Raw genomic sequence first — 15,167 nt, 5'->3', positions numbered from 1 at the left:
CTTCTCTGCTCATGTCCCTAATCGATTCTAGCCATTCGTTGATAGTGTAATCAGTTTCCCTTTTTATCGATTCTTCTTCGTATACTGAATCCTCTTCATCTTAGCCTGCCCAGTCTGTATTCCTTCTTTTTCCAGTCTCCTCTGTTCATACACAGTTTCAAACAGCTCGCCAGTATATGTACACGAATGGCTCGTACCTCAAAACGAAGCTTACCATAATTTTTTTTTTTTTTTTTTTTTTTTTTGCCAAATGACTTCGCCGCACCCCAAGTCTAGTAGTCTATTGTGGTCACTGAGGAAGTCCAAACTGATGATTAAGTACATTTTCAGTTTAGGGAACAGAAGAAATTTCTTAAAAGTGTGTGCACACTATTTCGAGTCTCGCCTGCCTGTATACCTCTACACATTTCGAAAAAAGTTTTGCATCACCTCGTTTCCGAGAGTTCCAGAAACTGTACAGAAAATTGGAATAGAGATCAACATAAACATCATTTCCGCCCTTTTTATTGCTCATGAAAACCACACATTGCATGTTGTACCACCATACAGCGAGACCTTCAGAGGTGGTGGTCCGGATCGCTGTACACACTGGTACCTCTAATACCGAGTAGCACGTCCTCTTGCACTGATGAATGCCTGTATTCGTCGTGGCATACTTTCCACAAGTTCATCGAGGCACCGTTGGTCCAGATTATCCCGTTCCTCAAAGGCGATTTGGCGTAGATCCCTAAGTGTGGTTGGTGCGTCACGTCGTCCATAAACAGCCCTTTTCAATCTATCCCAGACAACTTTTTTGTTGTGTGCATTTATCCACCGACACCGGGCAAGCGACTTTCAATTAAAATGTCTCCCTTGTATGGCGATATACACTACTGGCCATTAAAATTGCTACACCACGAAGATGACGTGCTACAGACGCGAAATTTAACCGACAGAAAGAAGATGTTGTGATATGCAAATGATTAGCTTTTCAGAGCATTCACACAAGGTTGGCGCCGGTGGCGACACCTACAACGTGTTGATATGAAGAAAGTTTCCAACCGATTTCTCATACACAAACAGCAGTTGACCGGCATTGCCTGGTGAAACGTTGTTTTGATGCCTCGGGTAAGGAGAAGAAATGCCTAGTATCACGTTTCCGACTTTGATAAAGGTCGGATTGTAGTCTATCGCGATTGCGGTTTATCGTATCGCGACATTGCTGCTCGCGTTGGTCGAGATACAATGACTGTTAGCAGAATATTGAATCGGTGGGTTCAAGAGGGTAATACGGAACGCCGTGCTGGATCCCAACGGCCTCGTATCCCTAGCAGTCGAGATGACAGGCACCTTATCCGCATGGCTGTAACGGATCGTGCAGCCACGTCTCGATCCCTGAGTCAACAGATGGGGACGTTTGCAGGACAACAACCAACTGCACGAACAATTGGACGACGTTTGCAGCAGCATGGACTATTAGCTCGGAGACCATGATTGCGGTTAGCCTTGACGCTGCATCACAGACAGGAGTGCCTGCGATGGTGTACTCAACGACGAACCTGGGTGCACGAATGGCAAAACGTCATTTTTTCAGAAGAATCCAGGTTCTGTTTACAGCATCATGATGGTCGCATCCGTGTTCGGCGACATCGCGGTGAACGCACATTGGAAGTGTGTATTCGTCATCGCCATACTGGCGTTATCACCAGGCGTGATGTTATGGGGTATCATTGGTTACACGTCTGGGTCACCTCTTGTTCGCATTGACGGCACTTTGAACAGAGGACGCTACATTGCGGATGTGTTCATTCGATCCCTGCGAAACCCTACATTTCAGCAGGATAATGCACGACCGCATGTTGCAGCTCCTATACGGGCCTTTCTGAATACAGAAAATGTTCGACTGCTGCCCTGGCCAGCACATTCTGCAGATCTCTGACCAATTGAAAACGTCTGGTCAATGGTGGCCGAGCAACTGGCTCGTCACAATACGCCAGTCACTACTCTTGATGAACGGTGGTATCGTGTTTAAGCTGCATGAGCAGCTGTACCTGTACATGCCATCCAAGCTCTGTTTGACTCAATTTCCAGGCGTATCAAGGCTGTTATTACGGCCAGAGGTGGTTATTCTCAGGATCTATGCACCCAAATTGCGTGAAAATTGTAAGTAGGCTGTTTATGTTTTCTTATTGGCAACGTTACATAGCGCTCTGTATGAAAATCACTGGCTGTGCTGTGTGCGGTCTGTGGCTAGTTTGCATTGTTGTCTGCCTTTGTAGTGTTGGGCAGCGGCAGCTGGATGTTAACAGTGCGTAGCGTTGCGCAGTTGCAGGTGAGCCGCCAGCAGTGGTGGATGTGGGGAGAGAAATGGCGGAGTTTTGAAATTTGTAAGACTTGATGTCATGAACTGCTGTATATATTATGACTATTAAGGTAAATACATTGTTTGTTCTCTATTAAAATCTTTCATTTGCTAACTATGCCCATCAGTAGTTAGTGCCTTCAGTAGTTTGAATCTTTTATTTAGCTGGCAGTAGTGGCGCTCGCTGTATTGCAGTAGCTTGAATAACGAAGATTTTTGTGAGGTAAGTGATTTGTGAAAGGTATAGTTTAATGTTAGTCAGGGCCATTCTTTTGTAGGGATTATTGAAAGTCAGATTGCGTTGCGCTAAAAAATATTGTGTGTCAGTTTAAGCACAGTCTTAATTAATTTTTCTAAGGGGACGTTTCAAAATGTAATCTGGTGTCAGTTCTAGTATATTTGTCCAATGAATACCCGTTTATCATCTGCATTTCTTCTTGGTGTAGCAATTTTAATGGCCAGTAGTGTACTAATGTATGTACGAGTACAGGCTCTAGGCAAGTCGTCGACGATTTATGGAAGTTTGGGTCTCGGCGTGAGTCTTACTCGTATAGCCTAATGATAAGGCGACTGATCGCGATAAGCGGGAAATCCGGATTCGAGTCCCAGTTCAACACAAATTTTCGTTCTCATTACATTACACATCCGATGTTTGTCCATATTCGCAAGTGCGAATACATTTCCTGTATATAGAAATATGTTATCTGCATAAAATCGTTTTCCACCTAGTGCACCAAGACTGTATACTTCTGATGGAAGCTGCTTTTGTGTTCTCTGCAACTGGAGGGCGTCCTCGAGAAACATTATCTAGCCCAACAATGTCCTCTGAAAACATTATTTGACCCAGCCGAAACGCAATCATTGTCCTCGTTCCTTTTGCTTGAAAGAACCTCTTATCCAATGGCACAAATTCCTGTACCAACGAGGCACGCCACTGTTGACGTCGTCTCCTCCTAATGCACGGGCCGGCCACATATGTTGACTTCTGGCCGGAAATCCTTGGTGCGATATGAATCTCCCCTTCAGGTAAACGGAGATACACTTCCTCGTCCCAATCGTTCCCCCGGCTCGCACAGAGACGCCGAACCTAGCATGCAGGTCAGACATGTCCAAAAGAACAGACACCACATGTATAATTAAGACGAGGACGGCCAATGATCCCTTCATTGCAGCTGCACACCAAGTTCGAACTCTTACGGGAATCGGCGAAGTGCCACCAATAATGAAGATAATGGCGAAAGGGCTCTACACCAGTAGTGTGTGGACAAATTGAGAATTTTGGTCCGATGGGAGACATGCTAAGGTAAAGTCCAGGCAAATTAGGAAAAATGGGGGAAAAATTTATAAAGTTTTTAAATTTTTGGGAAATTCTCACTCTTAGGCGATGTAGGAGTAAAAAAGAGAAAAGTTCCCCTCTCTATCGGGAGAGCTTCTCCCTCCCCCATCCCTTAATGTAATTAATTTTCCTTTTTTTCAAACTTTACGAAAAACTTTTCATTAAACGAAGTTATCTGCTGACAGAAAATATTTCTGGTATAATTCTACTCAGACAAGGTCAAATGCATGTTTAAGCAAGGTAATTAGTTTGAAGGTAAAAAAAGTGAAATTTCTTTTAAAAAAGACTTATTTATATGGGACAATTTTGCTTTTTAGTCTTTTACTTTAGATTTATGCACCTTAAATTATTGGAATGAAAATCAAATTTCATGAAAATTAAGAATTACTGTAAAACTAATAGACAATTACTTTTGTTGTAATATATTTACAATATATGTACAGCATGTAGACAATGGCCGGATGGTGTGGCCGAGCGGTTCTAGGCGCTTCAGTGTGGAACCGCGCGTACGCTACGGTCGCAGGTTCGAATCCTGCCTCGGGCATGGATGTGTGTGATGTCCTTAGGTTAGTTAGGTTTAAGTAGTTCTAAGTCTTGGGGACTGATGACCTGAGATGTTAAGTCCCATAGTGCTCAGAGCCATTTTTTTTGTAGACATTGAAAATATTACAATATCTGTCAAACAAATATATTCTTGTAAATATTTTTTTACATAAAATTATGAGTCATATCGTCTGTCAGATCACTGCGAGGCATATAAGTGCAGCTTTGGCCACGGCAGTTTTTGCACATTGTTGTGCAATGTAGATCAGCCTTCACACATCCACGCTTTCTTCCGCAGCCGTGAGTGCAGCCGCATGAAATCAGTAGCATCATTTTCTCTGGAACAGGCGTTTCATGTGAATCGGGCTGAGGGATGAGTTTGATCCCCTCCAGCCCCAGTTTCTGGGATCCAAGTTGTTCCCCAGCCATAGCTGGACTTCTACGTAAACTCGGTAAGAGTGGAGGCGTCCTGCATCAGTAGTGCGAGGCAAACAAGAAAGTATGAGAGCATTGTTATCCTGACCCACAAGTACATTAAAGCGTTTAAATCGAATGGGATTTCAGTTGTCGTCATCAGGACTCTCTAATGTTTTTGTGTAGAGAGAATATAAATTCCTCTCCTACTTTTGCAGTAATATCAGGAGAGGAAGCAGGATCGTTGAATATCCGTGGAATATTATGAAGTTGGGGATACTGGTTGAATATTTGGAAAGCTTGCAGGTTTCCTTTCACAAACAAGGCTGAAGTGTTGTCGCAACCACTTACTGCATGAAGAAACAGTATTGAATTCTTGTATTCATATTGCTACCGTACCTTCCTTCGTCAGGATTATGTCTGTGTCGTCTGGAGCAAGAGCGATAAGTAGCACAAGATCTACATTTTGACCCACTATAATCACTTGCTCGTAAAATCTTGAGGCATTAACAGCTTTTGCAACAATTTCATGTGCATCGTCATTCGCAATCCTGGTTTCAATACCAAGTAGCGAAATAAACATTTCCTTATTGCTGAGGTTACTGAGAAAGGCGGAACGTGATTCAACACATAACGTCTCTTCATTAAAGAAAATTTCTCGTGAGGTTCAGAGAACTTTCTGAATATTCGTCAAATACAACAGAAACGTCATCTTTATAATGTGTCTGAATATAGGCTATTAAGGTTTTATAAATGAAAGTTCCATTCTCACGCCACACGACGTGGTGGATAAGAAACACTCCCTCTATAACAAAGAACTTCGATTCATTATTGTCAATATTCATTTAAGGTATTTGATTGAAAAGATGCTACAGCGACGACTTTTTTGTCTTCCTCATCAATCCACTACTGTAAAACCGAGATATTGGTACACTCGATAATTTGTACATGAAGCAGTCCTTTAAATCACCAGGTCAATGAAACGTGCACAGTATTCACTGAAATAAATGCGTTGTATCTACTTCAGTTATATTTTTTTCAAGCCTAACAGGTGACATGCACATTGTCCGAACCATGATGGATCGCTTAAGCTTCAGAGAACCAAATTTTGGCGAGAGAGTAAGTATTGTTCGAAAGCTCCTTCACCAACAGACAAAGCTTTGCAGCAGTCTATACTTCCTGAGAAGCTACTAATGCCGATCCTAATGAATACAGCTACTCCTTATAAACATACACTGGGGGATTTTTTGGCATTGTGGCGAACAAGACCCCGTCTCCGAAGTGTAGTCAGTTTGTTATTAGAGTTTTTATAGTCATTGTCTCTTTTCCTGGGAGACATTCATTAATTTTCTGCAGAAAATCGAGCAATGAAAATAGACATTCCTCTGAACTATCTATAAATTTGCATAATTCTTGAAGAGCGGCATCAAAATTGATATTTTGAGGGCGGCCTCGTTTTCGAACAAAGGAGCTCGACACTAATTAAGCTTTCTCTGCTTTCTCAAGCAGCGTATGCTTCACAGTTAAATTAAAGAGCGAACTTCCAAACATTCCACGGGGTTTGTGGCATGGTGTTTTTGTTTCCACCGTTATGTCAAATCTTTTGCACATATGAAATTGAATGGATAAGAGGGAGTGGATCTCAAACTTTTATCATCTACTTGTGCAACATTCTGATTAGTTAGTTTCCTTTTATTACGTTATTTCACATAGACATACTTAAACCAGTCCAGCGTTCTGTAAAAGATTATGAGCCCCATCCTTCTGTTCCTTGTTGACGCATATCAGAGTTTCCAAGCCCTATTGATCTCTCTCCTTACGAAACAGATTTATCACAGGTAAAACAGGTAGTAGCATCCAGCATCATTGTTTTCTCTGTCCGGGCAAAAAAATGAGACTAAGAAGCACTTAATAACACCACAAAGTGATGACTACTATCACAAAAACAGAACCCTCTGGTGCTACTTTGACAGTTCACAACGTTAACTCAGCTGAACTGGACTCCGGATAGGAAGAAACGGCAGCGACAATAGAGTTAGGGGAGCGCTGAGGGAATGAGAAGGGGAGCTTGACGTTTTCATTGTTACTCCTGTTTTCAACAATACTGATCGCAAAAGAAATACCATCAAGTAGAATATAGAGGCTACTCAATATTTCCATACACCTAATTATGTTTTTCATTTAAATACTTTGCTAAGTAATAAAGACTGCAAACTATTACGTTAACAAAATCCTATTCCAATTCTTATACCTCAAATACGAGTACTACTCGTATAAATGAAAAGATGCACAAGATCTTTTTCGTGTACAATTTTGCGAGGAATATATTAACTAATAAGAGCTGTGTTCGAAAAATGACTTTCGGGGGAGATAAAGTGGGGACGCGCCTACCATACGAAGGGGAACTATTCGGTTTCTTATTACTACATTCCATATGAGTATTTTCCCGAAGTTTCAAAACCTTGTACATTTTTCCCCCATTTGCTGATTTTCTTACTAATTTGCCTGGGGTAGTAGCACTTGCAGTTGTGATAACCTCCCTGTCCAGATGGTGTATTGGTTAGCATATTTACCTAGTCAGCAAGAGGCCTGGGTTCAAATCTCAGTCCAGCACAAATTTCCAACCTTCCCCATTGATATTAATCAAAGCCCACTTGCAACTAATGCTTTAATCTCTTTATGTCTTGATTCATAGTGGCTGCAGGACCAAAACTGATGTAAGTCCTTTCAGACATGTCCAAAAGAACAGACACCACGTACGTAACTAAGGCAACGACGGCCAATGATTTCTTCAGTGCAGATGACTAAAGGAATCGGCAAAAAGCCACGAGTAATGCGCATGATGTGCAAGGGATACTACATCAGTGGTGTGTGGATAAGTTGAGTATTTGGGTCTGACGGGAGGCGTGTTAGGATAGTCCGTGGAGCTGCGATGACCACTTTGTCCAGATGGCACAGTGGTCAGCATATCTACCTAGGTAGCAGAAGACCCGGGTTTGAACCGCAGTCCCGCACAAACTGTCAACTTCCTCCAATGATTTAAATCAATGCCCACTAGCAGCTAATGTCTTTAATTCCTTTGTGTCTGGATTTTGTTTTTCGAGGTGTGACCTATGCAGTCCGTATCAGTTAGGACCTTTTTACAACCACTGTTCTGGCGCCATGTTAAATGCAACGAGTGGTGCACTATTATTTGTAGATAGGATAGACAGCGTTGAAATACAAATAAATGGGCAACTTCATTCATGGTGTGGTTGTGGGTATGTCCAAACATGATAACTCCTTTTAGCCATTATTTTGCGACTCCACATTCACCCATCTTATTGTGCTGATTCTGTAAAACAGAATGGCACATATTGGATGTTTATAATTGAAGTGCAGCTATCACAGAGGTCCAGTGTGGGCTGTAATTATAGTCAGGCATCGAAATTTGGTAAATATTCGAACGTCTTAATGTTGAACCGAATTATGCCGAAAGAAAAATAGTTCCAGTTTTGGCCACCAGGTGCAAATTTGGCGCCGGCCGGAGTGGCCGAGCGGTTCTAGGCGTTTCAGTCTGGAACCGCGCGACCGCTGCAGTCGCAGGTTCGATTCCTGCTTCGGGCATGAATGTGTATGATGTCCTTAGGTTAATTAGGTTTAAGTAGTTCTAAGTTCTAGGGGACTGATGACCTGAGAAGTTATGTCCCATAGTGCTCAGAGCCATTTGAGCCTTTTTTTTTTTTTTTTTTTTTTGCAAATTTGGCGTTGTGAGTGCAAGAAAAACTGTTTCAAATGGCTCTGAGCACTATGGGACTTAACATCTGAGGTCATCACTCCATTAGAAAAAAATGGTTCAAATGGCTCTGAGCACTATGGGACTCAACTGCTGAGGTCATTAGTCCCCTAGAACTTAGAACTAGTTAAACCTAACTAACCTAAGGACATCACAAACATCCATGCCCGAGGCAGGATTCGAACCTGCGACCGTAGCGGTCTTGCGGTTCCAGACTGCAGCGCCTTTAACCGCACGGCCACTTCGGCCGGCACTCCATTAGAACTTAGAACAACTTAAACCTAACAAACCTAAGGGCATCACACACATCCATGCCCGAGGCAGGATTCGAACCTGCGACCGTAGCAGTCGCGTGGTTCCGGACTGAAGCGACTAGAACCGCTCGGCCACCGAGGCCGGTGAATGCAAGAAAGACGTGTTGAAATGATTCCACACGTAATTGACAGTTACGAGACATGAGCAGAAAAGATCAAACAAGCGGGAAAGGGATAATGTTGATTTTATTATTAATCTCCGCTTACACAATTGGTTCAGTATGAGTGTCAGAGACGTCAACGAGATGCTGTATATCGCCAGATTTGCAACTGGAGGCCAAAACTGGAAGTAGCTTTTTTTTCAGCTTAAACCTGTTCCGCATTAACGCGTTAGCGTACCTACCAAGTTTTGCTGCCACGTGATAATTGCAGCGCACTCTGGACCTCCGTAAGTTGCTGCACTTATAACCGCCCGGTACGAACGACTTCACTGCCAGGACTTCCGTCCGCAGTGCAGGGTAATGTGACCACCTGGTACGAGGCCTACACCATCTACAGCATTCCAATTCGGCCAGTGTGCCGTTTCCAGGGAGTGACTAATATTTATTCCGGTGAGCTTATAACTGTGATATAAAATCTTAAATAAGAAAATGTGATGCAGGTTACCGTCCGTCTCGTAACGTAGGCGTGTGCGGATACTGACCATCTTGCGGAAGTAGACGTTCTCGCGGGCGGCGCCAACCTCGCCGATGCGGCCGCCCGCATCCCGGATGGAGCCGGCGCTCCTGCCGCGATTGCTCCCTTCGTCGTCCTCCTCACTCGCCTCGGACGCGAGGCGCCGCTGCTGCCGGCTGCCCCACCGCTCCCGTCATTCTTCGCACCTCATACTCCTCGCTTTCCTTATAACTAGTCACGTTTACACTCGCTGACAACCCACACTGATACCCGTTAATCATGCAAATAATGATAACACTAAAAATTATGTAGTAAGGTCATCCGAAGACCAGTATCAGTTGCAAAGCGATTTAGAAAAGATTGCTGTATGGTGTGGCAGGTGGCAGTTGACGCTAAATAACGAAAAGTGTGAGGTGATCCACATGAGTTCCAAAAGAAATCCGTTGGAATTCGATTACTCGATAAATAGTACAATTCTCAAGGCTGTCAATTCAACTAAGTACCTGGGTGTTAAAATTACGAACAACTTCACTTGGAAAGACCACATAGATAATATTGTGAGGAAGGCGAGCCAAAGGTTGCGTTTCATTGGCAGGACACTTAGAAGTCCACTAGACAGCTTACACTACACTCGTTCGTCCTCTGTTAGAATATTGCTGCGCGGTGTGGGATCCTTACCAGGTGGGATTGACGGAGGACATCGAAAGGGAGCAAAAAAGGGCAGCTCGTTTTGTATTATCACGTAATAGGGGAGAGAGTGTGGCAGATATGATACTCAAGTTGGGATGGAAGTCATTAAAGCAAAGACGTTTTTCGTCGCGGCGAGGTCTTTTTACGAAGTTTCAGTCACCAACTTTCTCTTCCAAATGCGAAAATATTTTGTTGAGCACAACCTACATAGGTAAGAATGATCATCAAAATAAAATAAGAGAAATCAGAGCTCGAACAGAAAGGTTTAGGTGTTTGTTTTTCCCGCGCGCTGTTCGGGAGTGGATTGTATGATTGTGGTTCGATGAACCCTCTGCCAAGCACTTAAATGTGAATTGCAGAGTAATCATGTAGATGTAGATGTAGATGAACAGAAACTGCCCAAGAAAAAGTTTTTCACCACAATCATGACTGACACAGATTGTATGCGTGACTGTGTGTGTGTGTGTTTATTGGAAAAGTCTCTCTCAGTACTCTTCTGACCGTAGAAAGCGATTAAGCACAGCTGTTCAAAAATTGCTCTAAGCACTATGGGTCTTAACATCTGAGGTCATCAGTCCCCTAGACTTAGAACTACGTAAACCTAACTAACCTAAGGACATCACACACATCCATGCCCGAGGCAGTACTCGCACCTGCGACCGTAGCAGCAGCTTGGTTCCAGACTGAAGCGCCTAGAACCGCTCGTCCACAGCGGCCGGCTACGCTCAGCTGTGTAATGGAGGTTAAAGTAAACCTGCGTTCTCAGTGCAAATGACAAGTGAGTAACTGCCCTGTGTCTCCAGTCGCGAGCGGTACGTGAGGCTTGTGTACACTGTTCAGTCTGCCAGCAAGCCATGAAGTATCACTTCAAGTTTAGATTGTCCGCATATTGTCACTTTGTGGCAAGTAGGGCTGGCAACACGGAAAATTAGCCGTCGAATTGGAGCACACCACAGCGACAATGGACGTCTACCTTTTAGCTTTCGCCCACTGTCAGCGATACCACCTAATGACTGCTACCTGAAAATTATGGCTCGTAGGCAGGCGCGGATCCAAGGGAGAGGCTCATGGCGGTCATGATCCCCTCCTCAGATAATTTACCAAAACCATTCATTCTTGCAGCGGTGTACCGTAGGTCTCTAGACGAGCGTAGCGTTCCAAAGGATTGGTAAAGGGCACAGGTCATCCCCGATTTCAAGAAGGTACATCGAACAGATGTGCACAACTATAGACCTATATCTCTAACGTCGATCAGTTGTAGAATTTTGGAACATGTATTATGTTCGAGTATAATGTGTTTTCTGGAAACTAGAAATCTACTCTGTAGGAATCAGCATGGGTTTCGAAAAAGACGATCGTGTGAAACCCAGCTCGCGATATTCGTCCACGAGACTCAGAAGGCCATAGACACGGGTTCCCAGGTAGATGCCGTGTTTCTTGACTTCCGCAAGGCGTTCGATACAGTTCCCCACAGTCGTTTAATGAAATGAGTAAGAGTATATGGACTATCAGACCAATTGTGGGATTGGATTGAAGAGTTCCTAGATAACAGAACGCAGCCTGTCCTCAATGGAGAGAAGTCTTCCGAAGTAAGAGTGATTTCAGGTGTGCCGCAGGGGAGTGTCGTAGGACCGTTGCTATTCACAATATACATAAATGACCTTGTGGATGACATCGGAAGTTCACTGAGGCTTTTTGCGGATGATGTTGTGGTATATCGAGAGGTTGTAACAATGGAAAACTGTACTGAAATGCAGGAGGATCTGCAACGAATTGACTCATGGTGCAGGGAATGGCAATTGAATCTCAATGTGGACAAGTGTAATGTGCTCCGAATACATAGAAAGATAGATCCCTTATCATTTAGCTACAAAATAGCAGTTCAGCAACTGGAAGCAGTTAATTCCATAAATTGTCTGGGAGTACGCATTAGGTGTGATTTAAAATGGAACAATCATATAAAGTTGATCGTTGGTAAAGCAGATGCCAGACTGAGATTCATTGGAAGAATCGTAAGGAAATGGAATCCGAAAACAAAGGAAGTAGGTTACAGTACGCTTGTTCGCCCACTGCTTGAATACTGCTCAGCAGTGTGGGATCCGTACCAGATAGAGTTGATAGAAGAGATAGAGAAGATCCAACGGAGAGCAGCGCGCTTCGTTACAGGATCATTCAGTAATCGCGAAAGCGTTACGGAGATGATAGACAGACTCCGGTGGAAGACTCTGCAGGAGAGACGCTCAGTAGCTCGGTACGGGCCTTTGTTGAAGTTTCGAGAACATACCTTCACCGAGGACTCAAGCAGTATATTGCTCCCTCCTACGTATATCTCGCGAAGAGACCATGAGGATAAAATCAGAGAGATTAGAGCCCACACAGAGGCATACCGATAATCCTTCTTTCCACGAACAATACGAGAGTGGAATAGAAGGGAGAACCGATAGAGGTACTCGAGGTACCCTCCGCCACACGCCGTCAGGTGGCTTGCGGAGTATAGATGTAGATGTAGATTTCTGACAGTGGGACATCCACAGCTGTTACGTCCTTTGCTCATAATTGAAACTTCCACTACAGCTACACAATATTATTACCGACGTTTCGGGGTCTCAGCTCCATCTTCAGATGCAACTAAAATCAGTACAAAGAGTACATGTCATGAATACGTTAAAAGGCAGCAGATATATGGCAGCTATGTACAGCAGATGCGCTGCCTTTTAATTTAACTAGGACAAGCACACTTTATACTGATTTTAGTTGCACCTGAAGACGGGGCTGAGACCCCGAAACCGAGTTGTGTAAGATTTCAACAACAAAAATTTTGTACAACTGTGGCAGCAACTTCAATTATAAACAAAACCATTTAAATTTTTACATTTCTCAATTCCCAGACGTTTTAGTCGACTTCAAGAGAATACTTGAGGGACATTCCACGTCAAGTGGCCTAATTTTTTGAAAGTGCCCCGCCCTCCCCCTTCCCCCTGGCCCACCTTGGATTTTGCTGAAATTTTAAATTTTATATGTAGATTACCATATGTCTCAAACGAACTTTGATTAAGTTTTAGATTCTCCAGTGGAGAATACAGCCATTTTAGATACAGCCGGTTGTTCGCCCCCCTATATACCATGACCACGTACAGTACTGAACTGAGATTTCACCAACTTTGACATCTAATATCTCTCTTGGTATTGCTTTTTAAAGCATGAAACTTAGCTAGCTTGTACAACTTATACACTCTATTTAATGATGATAATAAATATTATTTCTGCAGATAAGGTGTGTCAAAGTAGGTTTAAAGACTGGCGCTCTAAAAAAATTAAAAGTTACATAGCTCCATAAATAATTAAGTAACAGATGTCAAATTTGATGCGTAGTATGTCTACAAATTTATCCTTTAAAATTTATAATTTTATGTTACTAGCTCTTTCTGTTACTTTACAAATTTAGTGTAAAGTTGACGATTTTTCCAAAAAGGCTAAAAACTAGGGTATTTTTAATCGCAGTTTGCTCAAAAGTAACTTTCAGAAACGTTTTAAAACCACTCTCATTAGAAAGAGCATGTTTTGAACATCCTAGAACATTTGATTAGACTGACTACCGCTGACAACAGTGCAAAAAAAAAAAATACAAAAGAGGGCTACAGTTGGACAATTTGCAGATAGTTGCGCACGCGCAGTATCAGAGTTTTTGGCGCCGTGCCGCCATGTTTGTGTACAGATACCTGTTAATTTCATCTCAAGTGTTTCATAAAGTCTATTGTTGTATCTGTTGCATTTTGTGGTGGTGCTCTACATCGTTTTGGGAACATAGTCGAGTGCAACCTAGTATACATGTCTTCAGATTCGCATTACTATTGTTTTGCTAATTAACTTGATTCGAACTGTACGTCAATGAATCAACTGATAATGATTATTCTATAGCCAAATGCACTGTTGGGTGCAAATTGTCGTCAAATTGTCACCACGGCATATATTATTCGCTAACAAAATAGGGCTCAATTCCGTTAGCAGCTTATCAGAAAATGAAAAATTTCTTATTATTTGACGATCAGATCTGCTTGCGTCACCAAGGAAAGTACCTTCACAAATACGAAATGAGCCAAAAGTCTTGTTGCAATCCGTTTGAAAAGCAGAATTACATTGTCAAATGTGGTTTGTTAAAAGTCACTTTAGTCATGTCCGAGGAAATGAATAAAGTGACCAGTAGCAATTTAAAGCCATGTCAGAACATTTGCATCAGGTACAAAGCAAAATACATTTCAATGGCTGAGGCCACATCAGCTTCATGACGATTTTGATCCCAATGACTCAGACACTTTGAATGAAAGCTTGACGGTTTTGGCACTTCTCCATCAAAAATTCGAAGAATAAGCAGCAGAGACAAAGCTGGCTAATTGAGACAAAACACTGAATGCGTGCAAAATAAAACAGCAGAAGAAATAAAGTTTGTCTTTGGAATGACAGAAGACACTGTACAATCTAATCACTCTGCTAAATGCAGTCTGAGTAATGATTACATTGACATTTTGAAAGAAATGAAAGCAAAAACTGAAATATGCAACAGATCAACGAAAGTTCAATTACCGAGTATGGCCCCAAAAAGTTAGTCAATGAAGGCAAAAGTTTGGCATTTCCGAACGAAGGGTCAAAAGAGCCTGGAAAGTTACGGCAGAAAAAGGTATTTTGGTGCATTACCCTGTGCAAAGATTGGCAAACCATGGTCAAAGGAAGTCACTGACAGATTCAACAATTTCTAAGAAGAAAATGAATCCAGCAGGATGTATCCTGGCAACAAAGGCTGTGATCCGGTTCGGCTTGGTGATATTCAACTACAAAAACATAAGCAGTTCCTGCTGTTTAATCTTAAACAACTTTACTGGCATATCACAATAAATATAGTGCTGGAGTTAGTTTCTCCAAATCCTGCGATCTCAGGCCAAAGTGGTGTGTAACTGTTGGTGCTTCAGGCAAGCATTCTGTCTGTGTGTGAACAATACTTCAGCATGTTACGCTCATGCTGCAAAGTGCTAATGTTAAGGATGAGTACAAAATGCTAACAGGAAAGGCAGCGTGTGATCTCAGTGCCAAAGACTCTGTACGACATCGCCGTCAAAGCAGATACAGTTAAAATTTAATTAGGAG

At 42.6% G+C, this 15,167-nt stretch overlaps 1 protein-coding gene across 1 annotated transcript in view; it reads right to left on the bottom strand.

Annotated features, from left to right (window-relative positions):
* Positions 1 to 15,167, bottom strand: part of LOC126214436 (ATPase inhibitor mai-1, mitochondrial-like) — a 57,526-nt gene that overhangs the window by 26,315 nt on the left and 16,044 nt on the right. The window contains exon 2 of the mRNA XM_049941467.1: positions 9,367 to 9,514. Within this exon, the coding sequence (XP_049797424.1) occupies positions 9,367 to 9,514 (148 nt within the window). The remainder of the gene's footprint in view (positions 1 to 9,366; positions 9,515 to 15,167) is intronic.

The sequence above is a fragment of the Schistocerca nitens genome, chromosome 1 (genome assembly GCF_023898315.1).
Source record: "Schistocerca nitens isolate TAMUIC-IGC-003100 chromosome 1, iqSchNite1.1, whole genome shotgun sequence".
NCBI classification, from domain to species: domain Eukaryota; kingdom Metazoa; phylum Arthropoda; class Insecta; order Orthoptera; family Acrididae; genus Schistocerca; species Schistocerca nitens.
Note: the sequence above shows the minus strand (reverse complement) of the source record. Positions and strands in the feature narration are given on the sequence as shown.